This window comes from Drosophila subobscura, chromosome U (assembly GCF_008121235.1).
Source record: "Drosophila subobscura isolate 14011-0131.10 chromosome U, UCBerk_Dsub_1.0, whole genome shotgun sequence".
Lineage (NCBI taxonomy): Eukaryota > Metazoa > Arthropoda > Insecta > Diptera > Drosophilidae > Drosophila > Drosophila subobscura.
Window position 1 is genome coordinate 7,092,934 of NC_048534.1, and position 21,196 is coordinate 7,114,129.

At 42.4% G+C, this 21,196-nt stretch overlaps 5 protein-coding genes across 14 annotated transcripts in view; 2 read left to right on the forward strand and 3 right to left on the reverse strand.

The window, feature by feature from the left end:
- The first annotated feature begins 1,118 nt into the window (after positions 1 to 1,118).
- On the forward strand, positions 1,119 to 1,805 carry LOC117900322 (NHP2-like protein 1 homolog). The gene is made up of 2 exons (XM_034810654.1): positions 1,119 to 1,276; positions 1,339 to 1,805. The coding sequence occupies exons 1-2, from the start codon at positions 1,274 to 1,276 to the stop codon at positions 1,717 to 1,719; spliced, it is 384 nt and encodes a 127-aa protein (XP_034666545.1). The 5' UTR covers positions 1,119 to 1,273; the 3' UTR covers positions 1,720 to 1,805.
- A 106-nt stretch (positions 1,806 to 1,911) lies between these two features.
- Positions 1,912 to 9,841, forward strand: LOC117900316 (protein pelota). The gene is made up of 5 exons (XM_034810645.1): positions 1,912 to 2,226; positions 2,280 to 3,001; positions 3,066 to 3,258; positions 7,064 to 7,170; positions 9,410 to 9,841. The coding sequence occupies exons 1-5, from the start codon at positions 2,186 to 2,188 to the stop codon at positions 9,529 to 9,531; spliced, it is 1,185 nt and encodes a 394-aa protein (XP_034666536.1). The 5' UTR covers positions 1,912 to 2,185; the 3' UTR covers positions 9,532 to 9,841.
- On the reverse strand, positions 3,825 to 7,332 carry LOC117900318. 3 transcript variants are annotated; one of them, XM_034810650.1, is made up of 4 exons: positions 7,325 to 7,332; positions 6,272 to 6,322; positions 4,157 to 4,456; positions 3,825 to 4,055 (listed from the first exon to the last, which is right to left on the reverse strand). In XM_034810650.1, the coding sequence occupies exons 3-4, from the start codon at positions 4,414 to 4,416 to the stop codon at positions 3,962 to 3,964; spliced, it is 354 nt and encodes a 117-aa protein (XP_034666541.1). In that variant the 5' UTR covers positions 4,417 to 4,456; positions 6,272 to 6,322; positions 7,325 to 7,332; the 3' UTR covers positions 3,825 to 3,961. The 3 variants fall into 3 exon arrangements, with proteins under 3 accessions (XP_034666541.1, XP_034666539.1, XP_034666540.1); XM_034810648.1 differs by lacking the exon at positions 7,325 to 7,332 and having other exon boundaries at positions 6,272 to 6,483; XM_034810649.1 differs by lacking the exon at positions 7,325 to 7,332 and having other exon boundaries at positions 4,157 to 4,453; positions 6,267 to 6,483.
- Positions 9,842 to 10,041: 200 nt separating the features above from the next.
- Positions 10,042 to 12,362, reverse strand: LOC117900313 (pescadillo homolog). The gene is made up of 4 exons (XM_034810643.1): positions 12,206 to 12,362; positions 11,888 to 12,121; positions 10,727 to 11,825; positions 10,042 to 10,665 (listed from the first exon to the last, which is right to left on the reverse strand). The coding sequence occupies exons 1-4, from the start codon at positions 12,221 to 12,223 to the stop codon at positions 10,121 to 10,123; spliced, it is 1,896 nt and encodes a 631-aa protein (XP_034666534.1). The 5' UTR covers positions 12,224 to 12,362; the 3' UTR covers positions 10,042 to 10,120.
- A 3,989-nt stretch (positions 12,363 to 16,351) lies between these two features.
- Positions 16,352 to 21,196, reverse strand: part of LOC117900311 (sodium/potassium/calcium exchanger Nckx30C) — a 28,728-nt gene continuing 23,883 nt past the window's right edge. For all 8 annotated transcript variants that reach the window (XM_034810640.1, XM_034810638.1, XM_034810631.1 and 5 more), the window contains 3 exons: positions 19,799 to 20,053; positions 19,559 to 19,695; positions 16,352 to 19,467 (listed from right to left, as the gene is read on the reverse strand). In XM_034810640.1, coding sequence (XP_034666531.1) covers positions 19,227 to 19,467; positions 19,559 to 19,695; positions 19,799 to 20,053 — 633 coding nt within the window. In that variant the 3' untranslated portion in view covers positions 16,352 to 19,226. The remainder of the gene's footprint in view (positions 19,468 to 19,558; positions 19,696 to 19,798; positions 20,054 to 21,196) is intronic.

Here is a 21,196-nt window from a genome sequence, read left to right on the forward strand (position 1 = left end):
AAGCGAACATTTTCGACCCGAAATGTACCTCTGAAATATCCCATCTCAAAACAATGAATAAAGGTACATTTTCTTCGGTTTTGATATTCTTCTTAACATTGCCAGTTTTTGGGACTCTTAGCAGAAAAACCATACTTTTGTTCTACTGATGAATTAATTCTCCACCTTGGCTAGTTTCCATGACTTGCCATTATTGTATTGTTTCAAAATAAGGTGTAAACCATTTATTTTGATCTTTTGTTGCGCGCGCTATTCACTAACATGTTGACATGTAAAAATGTGAAGTAATTAGTTTGTTAAATGTAAGGTCATTAGGTATACAATCCAATAAAAAGGCGTATTTATAAGCTTAATTAATTCTTCAATCGGATTATATTATTGTTTTAGTGTCAAAAGTTTTTGCAAGCTAGTAATATTAAATAGAATAGTAAAATAGATAAAATTGATTTGAGAGTAGGGTATATTTGCATGGTTTTTTTAAATGAGAAGCTTTATTTTGGTATCTTTTTCAGGGTTTGACGGTATATTTTATCGACACTTCCGCGGTCACACTCTCCCTAATCAGTGTTGCCAATTTAGCTATTTTCTCACAAGATCTTGCATTCTTCAATTTGCTGGATATATTCCCGGGTAGCGGGAATTGTAACCATTTGTCCAAGATATTTTGGAGTTATTTTTGCTTTTACAGAACATCTTCAATCTTTGCGTATTTGTATGCTTTACTTAAGTACGTTATGGTATTGTTTCCATTTGAAGCATTTAATTGAATCGAGTTTTATACTATCATTGACGAAGTAATTCAGAAGAATCGATTTTTATACTATCGCTAACGAAATAATTCACAATGTAAGGTGAAAATGCCTGAGATATACATGCAAGCAAAAACCGCGTCATGTCTGGATTCAAGACCCAGCATTGAAATGGCTTTAGGCGATGATGGGAAATGATTTTGCAATTACAGCACAGTCTCACAAATTAGAAAGCGCACAAATTTAGAATTGTGTATTTTATGCGCATTTTATGACCAATTAGGCGTTTTTTTTGTCTCCATCAAAATTATCTGGCTATTTATGTATTTTTTTAATCTAGCTTTTTTCCAGTTTAGCTTTTTTATGACCACAAGATTTGGTAACACTGTCCCAATGCACGTGTTTTGTTTTGAGCGCTTCCTTACTTTATTTACCGCCCGCCATTGCCCTCAGTGAAGCAACAAGCCGAGAGGTTGCATTTAATTTTGAAAATATTCCAACAAGCAACTAAGAAAACCTTTAACATGGTAAGAATCATCAATCCAAACATTGGTAAAGTGAAAAATTAACATATTACCGTCTCCCACAGACCGAGGAAGTGAACCCGAAAGCATTCCCCCTGGCGGATGCCCAGTTGACGGCCAAGATAATGAATCTGCTGCAGCAGGCACTCAACTACAACCAGCTGCGCAAGGGCGCCAACGAAGCTACCAAGACGCTGAACCGTGGCTTGGCCGACATTGTGGTGCTGGCCGGCGACACGGAGCCGATTGAGATTCTGCTCCACTTGCCGCTGCTGTGCGAGGACAAGAACGTGCCGTATGTGTTTGTGCGCTCCAAGCAGGCGCTGGGCCGCGCCTGTGGCGTCTCCCGGCCCATTGTGGCCTGCTCGGTGACCACCAACGAGGGCAGCCAGCTGAAGTCGCAGATTACGTCCATTCAGCAGGAGATTGAAAGGCTGTTAGTTTAGGTTTAAGTGATTGGTTTAAGCAACCATGCGTACAAAGTCGTAACATAAATAAAAAGCGTGAAAGCGTGTATTTTTTCCAAATACAACAAAAAATTGAATTTTTCGGCACATGTCTGGCCTTATAGTATGACCGTATGAAACCGGAAATTCGGATTTTGGGAAAATACCAGATAAATACCGCAACAGTGGAGGGTCAGCTGATCCGTTCCGTGTGAATGCCACTTGTCCGCCGAAACTTCGGGTCGACTCTGTGTGTAATTTTGGGGATATTGGTTGATCAAATGACAAAAATGAATCGCGATTCACGTGGACCGAGGGAACATACAGCCAGATTCAAGTGACAAGCAGCTCCCCGCAGCTGCAGCAGCAGCAAACGCAAAGCACGCAGTGCCTACAACAGAAAGAAAAGTAAACCCTCCCTGACGCCGGGATTCGGGAATCCTTAGGATTCGTAGGGCGTAACGATATGAAACTGCTGGGCAAATACGTAGACAAGGGCATGCAGGGGTGAGTACTCCCATTCCCCCACAGAAATTATTAATTAATTGCTTTTCTTGCAGCAATGTGACCCTCATGCCCGAGGAGTCGGAGGACATGTGGCACGCGTACAACCTAATAGCGGAGGGCGACAGTGTCCGCAGCACCACCATAAGAAAGGTGCAGAACGAGACGGCCACCGGCTCCTCCACCAGCAGTCGGGTGCGCACCACCCTCACCATTGCCGTGGAAACGATCGACTTCGACACGCAGGCCTGCGTGCTGCGTCTGAAGGGGCGCAACATCGAGGAGAATCCCTACGTTAAGATGGGCGCCTACCACACGCTCGACCTCGAGCTGAACCGCAAGTTCGAGCTGCGTAAGCCCGAGTGGGACACCATCGCTCTGGAGCGCATCGAGATGGCCTGCGATCCCACCCAGTCAGCCGATGTGGCCGCCGTTGTCATGCAGGAGGGCCTGGCCCATGTCTGCCTCATCACCGCCAGCATGACACTGGTGCGCAGCAAAATCGAAGTCTCCATACCACGCAAGCGAAAAGGCAGCGTGCAGCAGCACGAGAAGGGCCTGGCCAAGTTCTACGAGCAGGTGATGCAGAGCATCCTCCGTCATGTCAACTTTGATGTCGTCAAGTGTGTGCTAATCGCCTCGCCTGGCTTTGTGCGCGACCAGTTCCACGACTACATGTTCCAGCAGGCCGTCAAAATGGACTACAAGCTGTTGCTGGACAACAAAAGCAAATTCATGCTCGTCCATGCCTCCTCAGGGTTTAAGCATTCCCTAAAGGGTAAGCTACAATCCCTGCCGCTTCGAATTGTCATTGTCATTAATTTCCCATTCCCCAATTGCAGAGGTTCTCCAGGATCCCGCTGTGGTGGCCAAAATGTCCGATACAAAAGCCGCTGGCGAGGTCAAGGCTTTGGAACAGTTTTATATGATGCTGCAGTGCGAGCCGGCCAAGGCTTTCTATGGCAAGAAGCACGTACTCCGCGCAGCCGAATCCCAGGCCATTGAAATGCTGCTCATATCCGACAATCTGTTTAGGTGAGTCCCAGTCATCGGATTTCCCTTTTCAAGGGTAATTCCAAGCGGAAGCACAACCCAGACAAGATACATCAAGCCCAATCAAGCGGAGAGATCAAGAGCACAGAGAGAGAGAAGGAGAAAGAACCTTCAACTTTAGCCAATTACCAGCGCGACGACAATTTATGTTCAAACATGGGGACTGCAACTGGCACATGTTTTAGGGAGAGTTGCATGAGGAGAGAGACTGAAAGTGTTCCACCACGATGATGATCCACAGTTCAATCTTCCGCCTGCGTAGATTGTAGATTGATCTCTAATCCATTGGCAGGTTTTATCCATTTAAAGAAAGCACGTCCCAGAGCAACAATTTGTGTGTTTGGCCCCATGGCGACGTGCTCATGATCAAGGCCGTGCGCCGTGCCCCGTCGTTCTCTGCCATTTTTGGCTGTCTGCTTTGTGCCTCTCTTCGCACTGATCTCCAGCTAGCTTGCTTTTGTTTACCATTTTGTACGAATTTAATGGACCATTGAAATTCCAGCAACGAAAGATCCAAAACTGCCTCGCAATTAAACCAAAATTAAGTGTTTATCGGGCTCTCTGGTTGTTCTTTACTTAATGTTTAATGTACTTAAAATTCTAGGCAAAAAGGTGTGTTTATTGTAGCACTTTTAATCAGTCAGCTTTGAATTAGTTGCTCCCCGCATACCATCCGTATCTTCCGTCAGAAATTGTTCAAATCGCAAGTTGTCGTCGTCGTCGCTGTGGTTGTGGCTGCGGCTGCGGCCGTCTCCCCTTTATCTCGACATTTTTGATTGCTGTTGATTGTTTCGCAATTGTGGAACAAAAGAGAGAAGACAGACAGTTTTCGTTAGATGAAAACGCGCATTTTCGCATTGCAAAGTTTCATTTGATTTACCGCCTGCGTTGCTGTTCGTTCCACTGATTCTTGTGTTGCTTCTGGTGGGAAAGGTCATCCTGCTCCTCCTCTTGCCTCATCAATAATCGTTGGAAGTAATCGTTGAGTGTCTCCCGCATGGGCAGCAGGCGGCTGGGCGATGTTGGAGGCGTGCCGAAACAGGCCACCGAAAGCTTTCTTCTGTCCGCCTTCATGTGTGGATCGCATGGACAGGGATGGCCCAGATCGGAGATGGTGTAGTCGGGCTGTCGGTTGAGCATCTTCGAGGGTGTTAAGTGGCCGGCACTTGAGTAGGAACTTGAGTGGAGATTGAGAGACATATACATTGTGTTCGAGTTATTTAACGACGGAGCTGGAGCTAAAGTTGTGCTTGGAAGTTGTGCGTTCATTTTGGTGCCTAAACATTCCCTGCTCTCCTAATCCGCCGCTCCTCACGGCCAGTCCCCAGTCCCCGAGCTCTCGATTTGCGTTTTGATCTGTTTTTCGTTTTTTGGGTCTCGTCTCTGTTTATAGAGCTGTTTTCGCCAGACGAGTTTAGCGCGATTTGCACACGCAAAAAAAAAACTGAACTAAACTTTGATGTAAATCGGATACGTGTGTATATACTGCGTTTCCATCTTTGCTCTCTGAAAGCATTTCTTTGTATAGGTTTTCTCGCTTAAAGTATCGCTAATTACTAGCAGCACCCAATATCAACATTCGTGGGCGACAACTCGAGCGAGGGAGCAGGCAAACAGCAAAAGAGCAAAGCATTTTTAATTTATTTAATCGCTCCGTTTATGGATCAGCAGCACTCTCGCTCCCACTTCAGCTTCCCATTGGAAACGCTCTCAATGGGTTCCACAAGCCACATTTGTACATACATATGATCCACTTGTAAAGTTCTGCTAGTTCTGCATCCATTAACCGATTTCCCTCGCACTCTGGGGCATCGACTACTAGTTCTCTTGCTGTATGCACTTTTATAAATTATTACCAGTTTTTCTAGTCTTCTAGTCCCTCTTTGTCTTACAAGCAACCTCGTCGTGTCTTTTGCATCCAAAACGTGCCCCCCTTTTCGATGTATTTTTCCGTTTTTCTGTTGTCGCAGCTGGCGGCGCATGTTAATGCTGTCTTGAAAGACAATTGTTTATAAGTTTACATATAGGGGAAACAGACCCAACACGAGCATTGGGCAAGAAGTGAAAGGGTTTGTCCATATATATCAGATTTTGATACCCTTAATGGATTGAATGTATCACTGAATATGATATCCATGAATCACTGAATCATTCACTGAATCTTAGGGCCATTCCCACAGCTCTGTTTCGAGAGTGTTTTGTATCACTGGGGTTGGGTTTTATTTGGTTAGCGAAATCAATGAGTTGTCCCCGAGACATGCATAAAATTGTTTCGCGAGTCGAAAATCAAAAGAGGAGAAGAGCGCGGAGGTGCGCTCACCTTATTCGAGTGCTTTCACTGTTCATTCCCATTTCTAATTTCTTTGTCAGCGTTTTTGGAGCGTATCACAAGGTTCGTGCAAGAGGCAAGAGGAGGAGATTCAGTTCGGTTCAGTCAAGTTCAGTTTCCACCGCACCTCGTCACTGCCGGCAAACGGCCTCACATTTAATTAGACATTTTTACGGGCATTTACTGATATTCGCACTCGCATTCGTATCTTGTGTCGCACATTCCCTCGCATTCCCTATCCCCGGTACTACTTTCTGGCTGGCCATGTCATGGCTCTTTCGGCTAGACGTGGCGGGACCTCGTGCCTGGGACTGGAAGTGGGAACGGGGACGGGGCCCGCGGTGCACGCTAATTCCATTATAACAATTGATTCCATTGTGCAATCATTGTCACGCAGTGGAAAACAGCAACAATTATTGCATCTACAACAATGGGCTCTCTCCTGCTCATCGCAGCTTGCGGTTAACGGATGAGTACAACAAAAAACAGATACAGATACAGGTAGCTGAGATATACACAATAATTGTTGCTGCATTGCTTTCCGCTGAGTCAACGAATGGAACCCTAAACTGTATCTGTCAGCGGGGATAGCTTCCTCCATGAACACAACAAATCCTCAACAACTTTCACTCGTTCCGTTTCCACACACATACACACACACCTTTGTTTTTTATGCGTGATTTGTGCAGTATTTCTGCTTTCGGCTGCAGTTTGCAGATAGATGGACGGACAGATTGGGAGACCCGTTTCTGTGGCAGCAGCAGCAGCAGCTGTAACGCGGGTCTTAGCACCAATTTTTCTTTACGCGTGGCACAGTCTTCGAGCCTCGTACACGTTCTTCGATGCGTCCCCCAAGAAAGCCGCTTTGCAACTAATTCTTCAAGCGAAGACATCGACGAGGCAGTGCCTCAGCTCTCTCTCTCCCTCTCTGTCACTCTTGCTGGCACTGCACGTGCTGTGGAACGTAAATGGCTTCCACATGGTGAGAGCTGCGCTCCCCCACTGGTCACCGATCGAATGAAATTCCGCTCTCTGCACCGCGCTCACTCTCTCGCTCGCTCTTTGCAAACAGAGAAGCGGTTTTAATTAAAATTGCGATTGGGATTGGGACTGGGATTCCTCTGCTTCATTGTTCTTACTTTCGTACGCGTTACCTGTTAATGATAATGCTGGCTAATGGTTTATCATTAGCATAATCATTTATAAGGGGTTCTTGAACTGTCAGTCGCTTGTGGTTGCATTGCTCTGGAAAGCCCCGTTCCGAAGGGAAGACACAATTTCCAATTAAACTTGACACCTTATCCACTCTGCATTCCTATGCTCATCACGTGCCATTGCTATTATTTACGATCCAACCGATGTTGGAATGTCAAATTCAATAGCTATCACGATCCATAGATGTCTAACCGATTCATTTGACAAATATTTCTAACAAATTTTCCCTTTCTTTAATTTCAGATGTCAGGATGTTAATCTCAGGAAGGAGTATGTCACACTGGTGGAGTCTGTACGCGATGCTGGTGGCGAGGTGAAAATCTTCTCCAGCATGCACATCTCAGGAGAACGTGAGTATCAGGGGCAACGAAAGAGAGCGAGTGACTCACTCTGAAGCAGCTGAAGAATGGAGAAACTTCTATGAAGTGGGGGACTGGGTAGAGCAGTTCTTTGTGCGTGAATAGATTCTTCTTTCCACAGTCTCACTTCAGTCATTCCTATGCTTTTGCTGAATTTTAATAATCGTGTGCAGGGGCCTGGCCTGGCCTCCCCCCTGTCTGTCTAATGACCTCGTTAAATATTCTATTTTTACATCCCTCATTGCACTGCGCCACGATATGTTGTTTGTGTACGCGTAAATGTGTGTTGTAGATGTATTTCTTGGAGGGGTCTCCCCCATTACAAAGTCCATTCAGAGAGGAATGCATCATCTCCATCGGACTGCCAAAATGTTTGCCCCCTTCGGAAGGGACTTTCGATTTCGTTTGCATTTCAACTTGTAATTTAGAAAGCATTAATTGCACATATTTGTGTGGCTTTAAATAGTCATTTCATTCGACAAATGACTCACGTGTTGGCAACACTTTCCGTTTCGGCGTGAAAATGGGTCGTTGCAGGTTCCGAAATAGATCCAGATCCCATCCCTACCGAAAACATTGTCCTAATGCTCGTCTATCCACACTTGTAAGTGGATTTCTCAAGTACTTCCCATTCCCCTTACGATATCTTTTTCTCAAGTTGCTCAATGAGCAACTGTTTCCCGCTGGGCAGTTTAATCAGCTTTGAATTACATCAACGTATAAACATTGAAGTGGAATTTAAGAGATAACGACCGGGGCCTGGCAACCCACAAAAATGATTCGAGTAAACAATGTATTATCGTGTGGAACCTGCATTAATCCAGCGATAATTGGGCAGGCAAAGAGAGAACAGAGCGAGAGAACCTTTTGGCCAAGTTCATAGATTGAGTCACAGCTGAGACACTGACAACCGGAGAGCCTTGAAACGGGAACCGCCCACGTACCCAGGCAGGCCATTAAGTGGAAAAGTTGCATTTGACTATGTCATGGGTCTAGCATGCAATTGACTTGAAATTCTATATATGTAGTGCCCAACAACATAGAGATCTTACCATTCTGCTGGTTGTTGTTTTTATAAATTTAGTTTTATTTAGCGCTGAATCCGAACTTGCAATCTAGTACTTAAAGAAACCAATTAAGATAAGGACCAAACCATATGCTATACGCAGCAGGGACTGTCAATGCGGAAATGGGTGTTTATAATTTTTTTTAAGTTTTGGCAAAGCCCAATCTTTTTCAGAGGTCGTACAGGTAATAAACGAGCGACTGCGGTGTCTTGTCAGCCTGTCAGCCTGGATGTCTTCCAATTCGCTGCTCCACTGTGTGCAGATTAAGGTCGCAGTGTAGGGTGGAGCCTCGCACATTCCACGGGCAGTTTGTTGCTTGTCCCAATGCTCGATTTTGTAGCACCTGTATGCGTTTGTAGTTTGTGGTAGCAGCTATTCCCCAGATCTGCACTAAGTACAGCCACAACGGGCCACACAGTAAACATACATATGTATGTATGCTGATTTTTTAGCTTTCAACGTAATTGTGCTTCTTCTGTTTATAAGCCACCGCAATTGCTGCATCCTTTTCCACAAGTTTTGGTCGTGGCTTTCAATTGTGGGCCAAAAGTAAGACGCTTGTCTGGTATGATACTTAGCCTCCTTTGGTTGCTCTAGGGTAACTCCTCTACATTATTCTCAACCTTGGCTGGTTTAATAGGCAGACATTTTTAAAGGTGTCAGTAGACTGTCATGTATGGCCAATGGCTCTGGCCAATAAATGCAGTGCAAACGAATTGGTCTGCTCTTCCTCGTTTCTATCAAGGACACCGGATAGGAATCTGTGTGAACGGTTGTCTCTTCATGGATTTAAGTACTTCCAAATCGAATACCCAGCATCCACTGTGTAATCCATCGAAGCCAAATCCTGCTCAAATAACTTGCTTTGAACATATCTTATGATGTTTCAAAGTTGCTTAGCAGCGCGGTTCCATAGCACTTGGTTCCAGGGGTCTTGAGATCGTATTGCGCTTCTTTGAAGTCTCCTCTTCACTGTTAACAGCTCTCTGGCTGGCCTCTCTTTTTAGCACAATTCCATATTTGGTGCATAAAAGAGGATTAGAAGGCGTAGAGACAGCAGCAGCCATATGAATGTTCTTTGTGAAGTTCTATACAGCCATCTCAATTGCTAGTATCTCTAATCTTATTTTCTATAAATCCTTATCTTTCTTTCTTCACCACAGAACTGGCTCAACTAACTGGTGTGGCGGCTCTACTGCGTTTCCCTATGCCCGAACTGGAGGACAGCGATGATGACGATGATGAGGATGGTGCGGCAGGCGGAGATGATAGCGATAGCGACTAGCAGGAATAGAGATAGAGAGAGGATAGAGTAGAGTAGCGTATGAAATGGAAGCTGGCGCGGAGTTTGGGCATTTGTTAAACGAAAAATTTGACTTAGGACTTAACTAGCGATCGGATTATACACGTAGATTAATAGATATATGAACTACAGACAGACTGCGGACTGCGTCAGGGCTTATACAATACACTATTATACAAATACGATACGATACGGATACGATATACAAACTATTGCTTTAGGTTTTACCCCACCCTGCATGGCTGGGCCCAGAGAATCAATTGTGTTCTGTTCTCAAAGAAGGATGCTGTAGAAAATAAAGTCCCGCCACCACTTAATATTATTGCTAACAGATTGCTAAACCTAATTTCGAGTTGCTGTTGACAATTGTTGTACAATACTTTAACCAAATTATAAAGTTTAGCTCCGTTTTTTTGGTCCGCGTGTAAAACGATTGTTCATAATTTTGTAAAGTGCAAAATAAAGATTATATATACATAAAAGTACTTGGGATCCGTTGGATTTTGATTGACATTATCATTGTTTATTGTTTTTAGTACCTAGATCAACTCGAACACAGCGTTCCACCTGCTCACTTCACCATTTTGGCTGCACGGGCGGCGGCCTCGGCCGCCAGTTTGCGAGCCTCGCGTTTCGCCGTCTTTTTAGCCTCCTTGGTGTCGGCGTCAATGTTGCGGCGTTTCTTGCGCAGCAGCCACTCCTCCTTCTCCTTGGTCTGCTTCTCGCGGATCAGTTTGCGGAACAGGTTGCGGTGGCGCGGCTTAACCATGCGGGCCTGCAGGCGGTGCTCATCCACCTCGGCTTTGTGCACCTGCCGCTTGTTCACTTTGTGAACTTTGCCCGACTGCACGGACATCTTTTCCTTCTCCTGCAGCTTGCGCTTGGTCGCCTCATCGACATCCTCATCATCATCTTCCTCCTCGACGTCTTCTTCATCGTCATCCTCTTCGCTGAGGTCTTCTTCGTCCTCGTTGACGCCATCGGGGCCGCCGTATTTCTTGTACTCGGCTGTCTCCTGCTGATAGGCCAGCTGCAGCTGCGCATCGAGCAGCTCCTGGTCAACCTCCTCTTCCTTCTCGGCGGCATCCTCCTCTTCTGACTCTTCCTCACTTTGTTCTAAAGAAAAATGTACACTGTTAGATATGTTTACGGATTAAGGAGATTTCAAAGAACTTACCATGAGTCTCGATTAGAGAGGGATCGTGGAGGGCCTTCTCCTCGGGTGGTATGTACGAGTCGCGCTTGGAGTCGACGAATGGCGAGAGATGGGGCGGAAGTGACTCGCCGAGGAAGTAGTCGTTGGTGGGCAACAACTGGCGCTGATTGACACAGTCGAAGAGCCACTGGGGCTGAATGTAGTCCCTGGAGATGTACTGTGTGCTCAGGCTGGGTCTGTCCACGATCTGGTGGGTAATCGTCTCGTCGTTCTCGGCGAAGGTGGCGCCGGCGAAGACGGACGCGTCCCAGGAGACCTTGCCGCCAAACGAGCGAATGAGGATGACGAGGGGCTCACGGGGAACTTCACGATTGATGAAGAACTTCAGACCCTTGAAGAGGGTGCGCAGGCGAGATGTTTCCTGTGCCTCCTGCTTCATTTTGATGATGCGCTTGGAGTCACCGTCCTGCTCCAGTAGCTCCATGTCAATGTCTGGCTCCTCCTCGTCCTCCTGCACCTTGTCTGTGCGCAGCAGCTCAAAGTTCAGTGCCGCAATGCGGTCCGATACGAAGCTGGACTCGTCCTTGAATGTGTCTGCGCTGTCTTGCAGCAGGGTGGAGGGGAATTGAGGTGGATAGGCCAGGTTGAGGCCGTGGAAGAGACGGAAGTTGGTGAAGCCCAACAGAATTGTGTAGAACTCCACGAAAATGGACATGACCTTAAAGTCAACCTCCTGGCGCGACTGCGGCTTGAAGGGGTAGTAGTGGGGCACGATCCAAGTGACCTTCTGGCCCTTAATCTCGGCCTGGAAGTAGTATCCCTTGATGGAGATAAATACCTTGCGCAGCGACTTGGAGGCGATCACATAGTGCAGGAATTCGATGGTCAACCGCCGGCACAGATTCGACTGCTCGCGGGGAATAAGATGCAGCGAGGGGAACGTGCTGAACAGGAAGAGCAGGGTCAGGCAATCGTCGAGGTCCTTGAGCGCGTCTATGAAGGTCGGATAACGTTCCTTGACAATGTGATCGAGCTTGATTTCGGGGAACAGTTCCATTCTGCGCTTCAGGTTGCGGAAATCTTTGATGGCGCGGTCACGGCTGCTTTTCTTGGCAAAGATCTGAAAGAGGAGAACCATTCAAGACGCCGCTGGCAGACCAGGTCATTCCACGCTCCACTTACCTTGTAGTCGCGCAGGGTCCACACAATGGACTCGTGCAGCAGGAACCGGATGTCCTTGGTGTGGTACAGGATCTTGATCTCCGATGATCCCTTCTGGGCGCGACGCCTGTGCTTGGGCTCTCGAGGGTAGACACCCTTGAGGATGCACAGGCGGCGGAAGTCATTCAGCGACAACTGCAGCTTCCGGATTGCCGCCCGACGGCTAATGTATTGGGTGGCCTCTCCAGCCTCGTACTGCGTGGGACAAGAACAGTTATTTACATGTACATAACCTCACAGCGTTGTCTAAATGCTAAATGTGATTGCGCTACTGCTTACCTTCTTCGGACGCCTCATTGTGGATGTTTGGAAAACTGCTCTTGATTTCTGGTAAAATCTGTTATATACAGATTTATTTGAAGAAAAACACGCTACAAACCAAAACACACGTTTTTTGTGTTGTTGGGCGCGTGGGAAAGAAAGTGTGACCGCAGATTTATCGGTCAAATATACCGACAGACTCTCAGAAATATACCAAAATATGCCCTTGTATTTTCAAAATATACTCTAACTACACCGAAGATCTTTAATTAATTTTCCTCGATTTTGATGTTCTATTTGATACTACTAGGTTATTAGGAGTCTCCGAACTAAAACTATAGTTTTACCCTCTTCATCAATCAATTCTCCACAAGAATAATCAATGAACTCAATTTCGTAGTCAATATATGCTGAGAAGTATATATAATATATACTATTATATACCATAAATTGTCACCCTGAAAGAAAGTGTGACCGCAGAATTAGCGGTCAAATATACTGCATAACCAAAACATACCATCTCTCACAAAACATACTGTAGAAAACGTGGTGGCGTAAATGTACATATGTATATGTATATAGTGATAGAGGGAGTGAGGTCAGCGGCAAATTTGAAAATGCAAAACGTCATGTGCTGCATTTGGATAACTCATTTTATTGAATCTGTTTTTATTGTTTTTTTTATAGGTATTGTATTGAGAAAATAACATACAGTCTAAGTTTGTTGTATTATATAATATTCGTTATATATTAGTTAGTTTGAACATTAACTTCGTTTTGGTTTTCGCAACATGCTTTACTGCAATCAACTGCAATTTACGACTGGTTGCATTTTTAATAACAAAAGTTTATTAAACGGCCATTCTTTTAGTTTTTTGCTTCTTTCTTTCTTTCCATTCTTTATTCGTTTGCTGCGGCTCTGCTACAACTCTGGCTGCGTAACGGCGCATTCACACCGTTACCGACGTTCGTGTGTCCGTGTCAGTGTGTGTGTGTGGTGGTGTCTTAGTGTGTGTCTGCAATGTAAATGTATTGTGTGTCTGCTGCTCGTTCTGTATCTGTATCTTTATCGTTATCTGTATCTGTATCTGAGTGTGATTTGTTGTATATTTCACCTAAATAACTAGTTAACATTTGGTTTTTATTTGCTATAGCTTCGTTTTGATTTACATAAGTGTCGTTTCCGTTCCGTTCCCTTCCGTTCCGATCCAATCGGCTTTAGGTTTCACTCTTCCTTCCTTCTGCTCCCGATTCCCGCATTGTCCTATCCTTTAAAATGCTTTCATATAACTTTATATAATTCTTGTTTCATATATGTATGTATTGTATATTTTTTTTGAGTGCCAGCCATATACGTTTTGCATGTATCGTTTAGAAATTGACTATATATTTGATTTGCATTACTCCTTTTGCTGCTCCTGTACTTATTCTTCTTCTTTTGATGATCTCTCAACCCATGAGCTTCGAATGGGTTTTGGTTCGCGGTTTTTGGGGTGTGTACGGGAATGAGGTGTGTCTCGGTGTGGCAATATGAGTGCGAGTGGGTGTGTTGGGTGTGTTTTGTATAAAATCTAAATGTCGTTAACTAGTCGTACTTGTATAAAGTAAATAACTCGCTGTATTTCATTACATATTCATCATTCGAACGTTCGTAAGGCCGAAGACGGTATGGGGCCCGAGGGGTTGGAGTCCTCCGATGACTAACAGCAACATAGGGGGGGTTGGGGTTGGAATATCTAGTGTTCTTCGATCTGAATATAACTGAAGCCCGACTTCTGTGTTGTTTTGACTTCTTCGTGGTTTGTCGTTATTATGTATATAAATCATTTGTACAATCTTATGTGCTAGAAGCGTATCAGTTATTAAAATTATGTCTGTTATTATAATACTCTCATTGTTCACTATTAAAATTACTCGACTCGACACTCTCTGTACTAATAACATGCCCGTCGTCTTTAACACTCGATCTGTCCGTGCCTGTCCGTTCTGTTCTTTGGTTTTGCCTTTCGAAAAAATACACACTCGTAAAGTAAAAGTCCCAACAATAAGTACAACAATCGAAACTTAACAACGAAAAATCTTTTGGTGGGTAATGATAATTGTATTACACACGACGGCTGGCTATATATGTATATTGACGTTCACGCACTATATACTGATGTGTCCGGTCCCCATTTGCTACATTCGCTAGATCGCATGGCATTACAAATAATAAACGCATCTTGTTCGTACACATATAAATTTGAAAACGCTATAAAATCGTTAAATAAGTCTACCAATATGTTAACTATTACTTTTTACTGGATTCATATATTCATATTTGCTTCGGTTGTTATTATCGTATTCGGTATTCGCTATCGTTATCGTTATTGTTATCGAACGCAAAATCGAAAAACAAATCGAAGCCGAGCGCCAGTTCAGTTCCGTTCCGTTCCGTTTCGTTCAGTTTCACGCGGCTGCCGAAATTTATTGTTTGCTGTGTTTCTTGTGTTATAAACAACGGACGCAACTTGAACGGTCTCTAAATATTGTATAATCGAATATAAGAGTATTGTATACATTGCATTTCACTTGTTCTATTTTAATATTTTTGTATTCGTATTCGTATTTAATATTCGTATTTTGTATTCGTATTAAAAAAGTAATTCTTTTTCAACGGGTTTGCGTAATAAAATCCCACCCACTGCTGGCGTACTCGTAATATATAGTACTTGTTTATAAAAGTCAATATATATATAATTATATTTGTTTTGTGTTGTATATGTGTGTTCTATATAAGTAGTACGGTCTAGGTTTAAGTCTAGTTTATAGATTATTTAAAGCTGAAATCAATGATTATGTGCTCGTTTGTTTCGTTCGTTCGTTCGTCGGATCGTTACATCGTTAGATGGTTCGCATAAGTTATGTTCGTACGAGTATTTCTTGGTGTTTATTCTGGTAGTTTTGTTGTTCAGTTACAGTTACAGACGATTGTTATAGGTGATTGACTTGAGAGCGTACTCGTAGTAATTGCTGTGGCCACATCTCTAGAAATGCTTTCGAATGGTCTGTGCTTTGTTTAGTTTTGTGTGTTTGCTAATTTCATACAAATCTTCGAATCTGTCTTCTTATTTAAGGTTGTTAAAATGCCAATTGATCGGAAGGAAATATAGAAATCAATCGGGCTATACTTACGGTTGGGTTATTCTGCAAAACTAAAAATTTGGTCGGGGACACAAAATTAGCAAACACCGAATTTCAGCTTCTGTTTTTTTTAGTAAGTTTACTTTTTTCACTTTAATTTCAAACAATGATTTTATTTTCATAGTTAAATATTTCATAAAGTATATATAGCATTACTATATCTGTTTCGTTTCGTTTTGCTTTTCTTCTGCTTGTTTTTATAATTATTATTATTATTTGTTTTCTCCTCTTTGTTACGCTTCGTTTATGTTTTTATGAACGTTTTTGCTAATGTTTCAACAATTTTTTTTTGTATTTTCCATTTTGGTTTTTTGTCACTTTTACTTTTTACTTTTTACGCAATTATTCAACTTGTTAAAAATCTATAACCATAACAATTTCATATATATATCTGTGTATATATATACATTTCTTGTATATACTTCATTTTAAAGCGCGACTTCTACGGCCACTCCGACATTTGTGTGTTCAGTGTGTTGTGTGCGTTTGGTAATGATTTTTGGGGCAATGTGGGGACATGGATTAGTGGTTCTTGGCGGGTGAGGGGAGGTGTGTTAATGTTAATTGCGACTAGCTTTTGATTTGCTTTTCATTAAGGAGAAGAGTGCCTCACAAAGCTATGTAAATGTATGTATCTGTTCGTTAACAATTTCTCGATTCAGTTAGTAACATTCTTGGGATATCGTAGCATACTTGTAGTAGTAGTTCCTACATAGGTTTTTGTACTTTTCGTGTACCTTTTTTTTATAGAGAAAAGTGGGCGCGATATGTGTGATTGTGTGTGTTTTTGTTGTGAGTGAGGAGAATCTTTAGTACAAGTAATTGCTGGGTGTGTGTTCTTCTTGTTAGGTTCTAATAAGATGTATTCAGTTAAGTATGAATGTTTGTTTAGCTTTCAAGTATTTGCTCGCTATATATTAATATATATATGTATGACTTGGTTTTTAAATTTAATTTGGAAGATATTTTTTTAGGTTTTTCCGCTTTTGTTTTTTGTTGTTTAGTTTAACATACAGCATGTATAAAAGATTAAGTTAATTTGTTGTTTGTTCTTGGAAGTTGTCTCTGTTAAAGCCTGGTGACCGAGGCAATCTACTCGTGAGAAGTGAGCTTGCTAGTTGGGATATATCTATTATATCGATGATATCGATGGACAATACAGTCAATAGTTTTGGTGTTGAGAGTGTGATAATGAGAGCCGAAAAGCAAAGAAGTCTCTAAGAAGGGAATGATTGGAGTGATCCAAGAAAGCTTAAGGTGTAGTGTAAGGAATTCCCTATTAACATTTGGTTTGGTTTAAGGCATGCTAGAGAACCCCAACACTATCGTAGAAGGACATCCCAAGATCTAAGCCAACCCTAGACTAGTGCATCGAACGGCAGGGATGGTATGTGCCTTATGAAAACAGCGAGAGAGAGAAAGCATTTTTCTGATTAATCTTTGTCGTAGGAGAGGGTCTTTGTACAATGTCTTCTTCTCCTGGCTCCCCTTCTTCTGTTTCAGCTTCTTCTCAGCTGTAGATGTGTTCTCTGGTTTCTGTCCATATTCTATACTTGTAATTATAATATTTTTTATCATATATATACATATATGTATATATATATATATATATCTGTGTGCAATCGAATGCACTGCACCCATGGGGTGTAAGAGCAGCCACTTAGTTACGTTAATTTCTTGCATTTGCATTTGCATATCGCGTTATTCAGTAAGTACATTACATTACAGCATATATATATATGTGTGTGTATTTATAACTATGTCCGATGGCTTCCACAACATCAACTTCAGTTGCTCTGCTGCTGCTGCTGTTTGATATGCAGCTTCGAGCGCTTCGAATCGGTGTACAATATATATATGTATATAAAGTTATGTCACTGCTTCCTCCTAGATCTCTGGTAATAAAAATTATTGCTTTCTGTTCTATGTGTGTATGTTGTGTCTGTGTCTGTGTATGGGTGTGTGATGTGGTGTATCTTTGTTTCTCTTTGTTTGTTGTTCTGTCTGTCATTTCCTCAACTTGATTGCGAGCCATATGCAAACGTTAGATACATTGCCTACTTAGGTATAGTTTTTGTTGCATATATATATGTAAATGTATGTATATAGTAAGTTATCTTTCTGTTATATATAAAATATATAATGTATGTATATATTTAGGTGTATATATGTATGCGTATTATGTTAAGTTATCTTCCATTCGTTTTGCTTAATCTTTTTATGCATTTGCTTTAGCTCGGTTTGCGGCCACCTTTTTTTTTGTTAATACGAGTTTTAGGGTTTTAGTTTTAGTTTAGAAAAATGTTACGTACGTTCTAAATAAAGAGAGCAAGTTGATTTTCTTTCGTATTTCGTTTAAATATCGTTTTATATGTCGTTTATATATATATATATCAATATCTTTATATGCTCATATCTATATGTTGACTTTTTGGGGGACTTGACTCTTCAGTAAGTATATGAAATTAGTTTTGGTTTCTTTTCTTTTTTTTTTGGATTTGAAATAGTCTATAATAAATATGGTTTAAATTTAAATTTAAGGTTCTGCTCGTTCTACACGCCAGCAGAATTAGAATTAGAATTAGGATCAGAACTAGAATCATAATCATAACTAGAATAAGAATTAGAATTGGATTTGGACTTGGAATTTCAATCAGTATAATCGATAATCATAATGCTTTGGTTTTGGTTTTTTTTGCTTGTTTTTGGGTGTGTGGCAAATGCATTAGCAAAATGTTTTTTTAAAGTATTCCTTACATTCGTCTCTGGTTCGCTTTCTGTTCGCTTTGATTCGACTTTAGTTTCGAGTATAATTGTAGCTTACTTTGAGAGTTTCGCTTTTTGCTTTTGCATGTTTAATAAGTACGCAAATTATCACTTAATCAATATACATATGTAGGTATGTTTGTAATGTGGTGTAGGTCAATATATAGTGGCAAGTGTTCGTGTGAGGGTATATGGGGGAAAGGGTATATATTCATTCCTCCGCATTCCGTATGTAGTATGTATGTTTATAGGTCGCTAAACTAGAGATAGAGTTTTAGAGAGAGGCTCTTGGATAAAGCTTTTAGGAGAAGAAATCTTAGTAGAGCACGCAACTGAAAAGCGACAAAAATTGTAGTAGCATTCGTTTGCTGGTTCTTCGCTATTCTTTATCGTATCTGTATATCGTGTATAGAGGGTGCCATTGTGCCAAGATATACATTTTATGGATATATATTTATCTTTTAATCCTTTAGAGTAGTTTAAACCCAAACGCTTAGGTGGATACATAGATAGATAGTAATTGGTTGGGAAGCCATTGTTCTCGTCTTTCTTTCTAATAAGGTTGCTCGTAGTTGATCATGGTAGATCGTAGATAGATAGATAGATAGAGACGATAGATACGATAGAGTTCGTACAGTATAGAGGGATATAGGGTTTAGGGTACAGGGTGCATAAAAAGCTGCGGCTAAACACTTTAAAGTAAATGTCTTTCGAAAAAGAAACGCTGGCACTAACTAACTCGCATTTTAACGTTAAGTTTTTCGCATGTTCGTGTGTATGTGTGTGAATGTATGTGTCTGTGTCTGCATCTGAGTCGGTGTTTGTTTAACAATTCGATTATTTAGCTTTAGTCCACTGTTAATTAATTTGTTATTCATTCATTAATTTGCTTTTGTATATAATTTAGCTAATTGGATGAGAGAAAGAGATTTTGCCCCATCAAAACAACACGTTTTGGGCTCTCAATCTCTTCGACATACATATTTATGTATATCTTCTTCGAAATCTATGCGGTATATGTATATTGGTACACCTCGGTTACCGTTGGTACTATTTTGTCTTTGCCCTTGCCCCTTAACACACATCAGATTTAGAAGGGACAAGTGATTACATCGTATTCGAACATCAGCGACACTGCGACAAAGACAAAATACAACAGAAACATGGTAAAGCCCAACCCCTTGTTCATGCGCCAACGGAAGCAGGCAATGGACATCACCACGAATACGAGCATCATAAACAAAATGGTTATGGAACACACCATGCCCACCGAGTTCACCTCAACGGGCGCACCGTAGATGATGCCATACAGCAGCCAGGGTATCGGTAAGCTTGCAATGCATTCATATTAGATTAGTTCTCAATATTTCCGGGAGCTGGATTATTAGTAGTCTCGTATTGGGAAATGGATTTACTACTTACCCCACAGTCACATCGAATATGTTGCTGCCCACGGAGCTGGAGACGGCCATGTCGCCGAATCCCTTGCGTGCCACAATCACCGAGGTAATCAAGTCCGGAATGGATGTGCCCGCTGCCAGGAAGGTCAGGCCCATGACCTATTCGAAAACGGAGAAGGAGAACAGTGAACAGAGAATCAGTTTGAGGTTCGGTCGGGTTCAGGTTTCGAACGGAACGGAATAATGGAATCGGCAAAAGTACCTCGGGCGGTATGCGGGCCGTGTCTCCGGCCACGTTTGCCCACCACACCATCAGATAGGAGAAGGCCGCTATCCACACAATGGAACCGATGAAGGTGACCGGAAAGAAGCGCTTGCCTCGCGGCGTTCGCGTATCGGGCAGCGTCAGCCACATGGGCACCAGGAGCGGGGCCACCAGGACATAGGTGAGGCGCTTACGCGCCGTGTCCGGCCAGGCCATGCTCAGGGGTTCCGGGTCGTCCTCGATGTCGGGCGCCTTTCGGTTCGGGAAGGGAGCAGGGAGCAAGAGACATTCAATTAGAACCCTTGGACTCAACATTGTGTGCTTTTTGTCTGCTGCTCTTTACATTAGTTATAGGCATAGTATCTCTGTATATAGTACTTATTGTATTTATAATAGAGAATATATATAATATATAATATGGAATTTTTGTTATATAAAATATATAGTAAAAATGCCGTGTGTGTGTGTGTGAGTATGTGAGTGAGTGTGTGGTTCTTATGTACGAGTACGAGTACGAGTTATTCGCTTAGTGAGTGGAGTGATTCGGGGATCGAAGACTGAATTCAATTTGAATTGTGGAATTATGGAGTTGTCTGAGCTATGTATACAGATGAGCATGAGTCACAGATACTTAGACTCTTTTTGGTCATAGTACAAATTTTGTTACGATTTTGAATTGAGAAAAGTCTGCAGGTTGTTTCTTGGGTTAGTTTCCTCTTGTGTGGGGGGCTTACAGAGTGTCGTTCAATCAAAATACTTAGAGTGGTACAGAGAGAGGTGCACTTACTTTCTATCAAAGTTACAAATACAATACGATACGATACAGAGTGAGTGACTTAAAACGTGCAGAGTTCTATCGGCATCGCAAGTTCTATCGGTACAGTGGGTACCTCAGTGGTACAGTGGGCATGCTCGTATTTTGTCTAGCAGGTGCAACAACACACCAACGACACGTCTACCAAGTCAATTAGTTAAATTGTAAACGAAAGTAGAAAGTAAAACTGGTTATAAGAAAATGCTAGAACTAGTTTAAATAGGATCTAAGATCTACTCTACACTGAGTGTACAGATGTGAGTGTAATTTGTCAGAGGCGACACTGAAGCATTTCTATAAGTGATATGTGGGCGGCGGGTGACGGTTCTCTAAGTGGAAATTTATCTGCGGTTGGCACATGCACACGCTCCTGGCCAGTGGCCCCCTCCTCATAGGGCCTGATTCTGATTCCGATTCGGGATCTGGTTTCACATTTTAGTCAGCCTTTATCATCAGCAACGGCTGCTGCTCTGCGGTTTCGACTAATTAATCATATTGGAGTGAATTATTGATTTCCAGGGAATATTTTTATACCTGAGACACTCGATTAAAAGTAATTTTGAGGAACTTTACAGATGTTA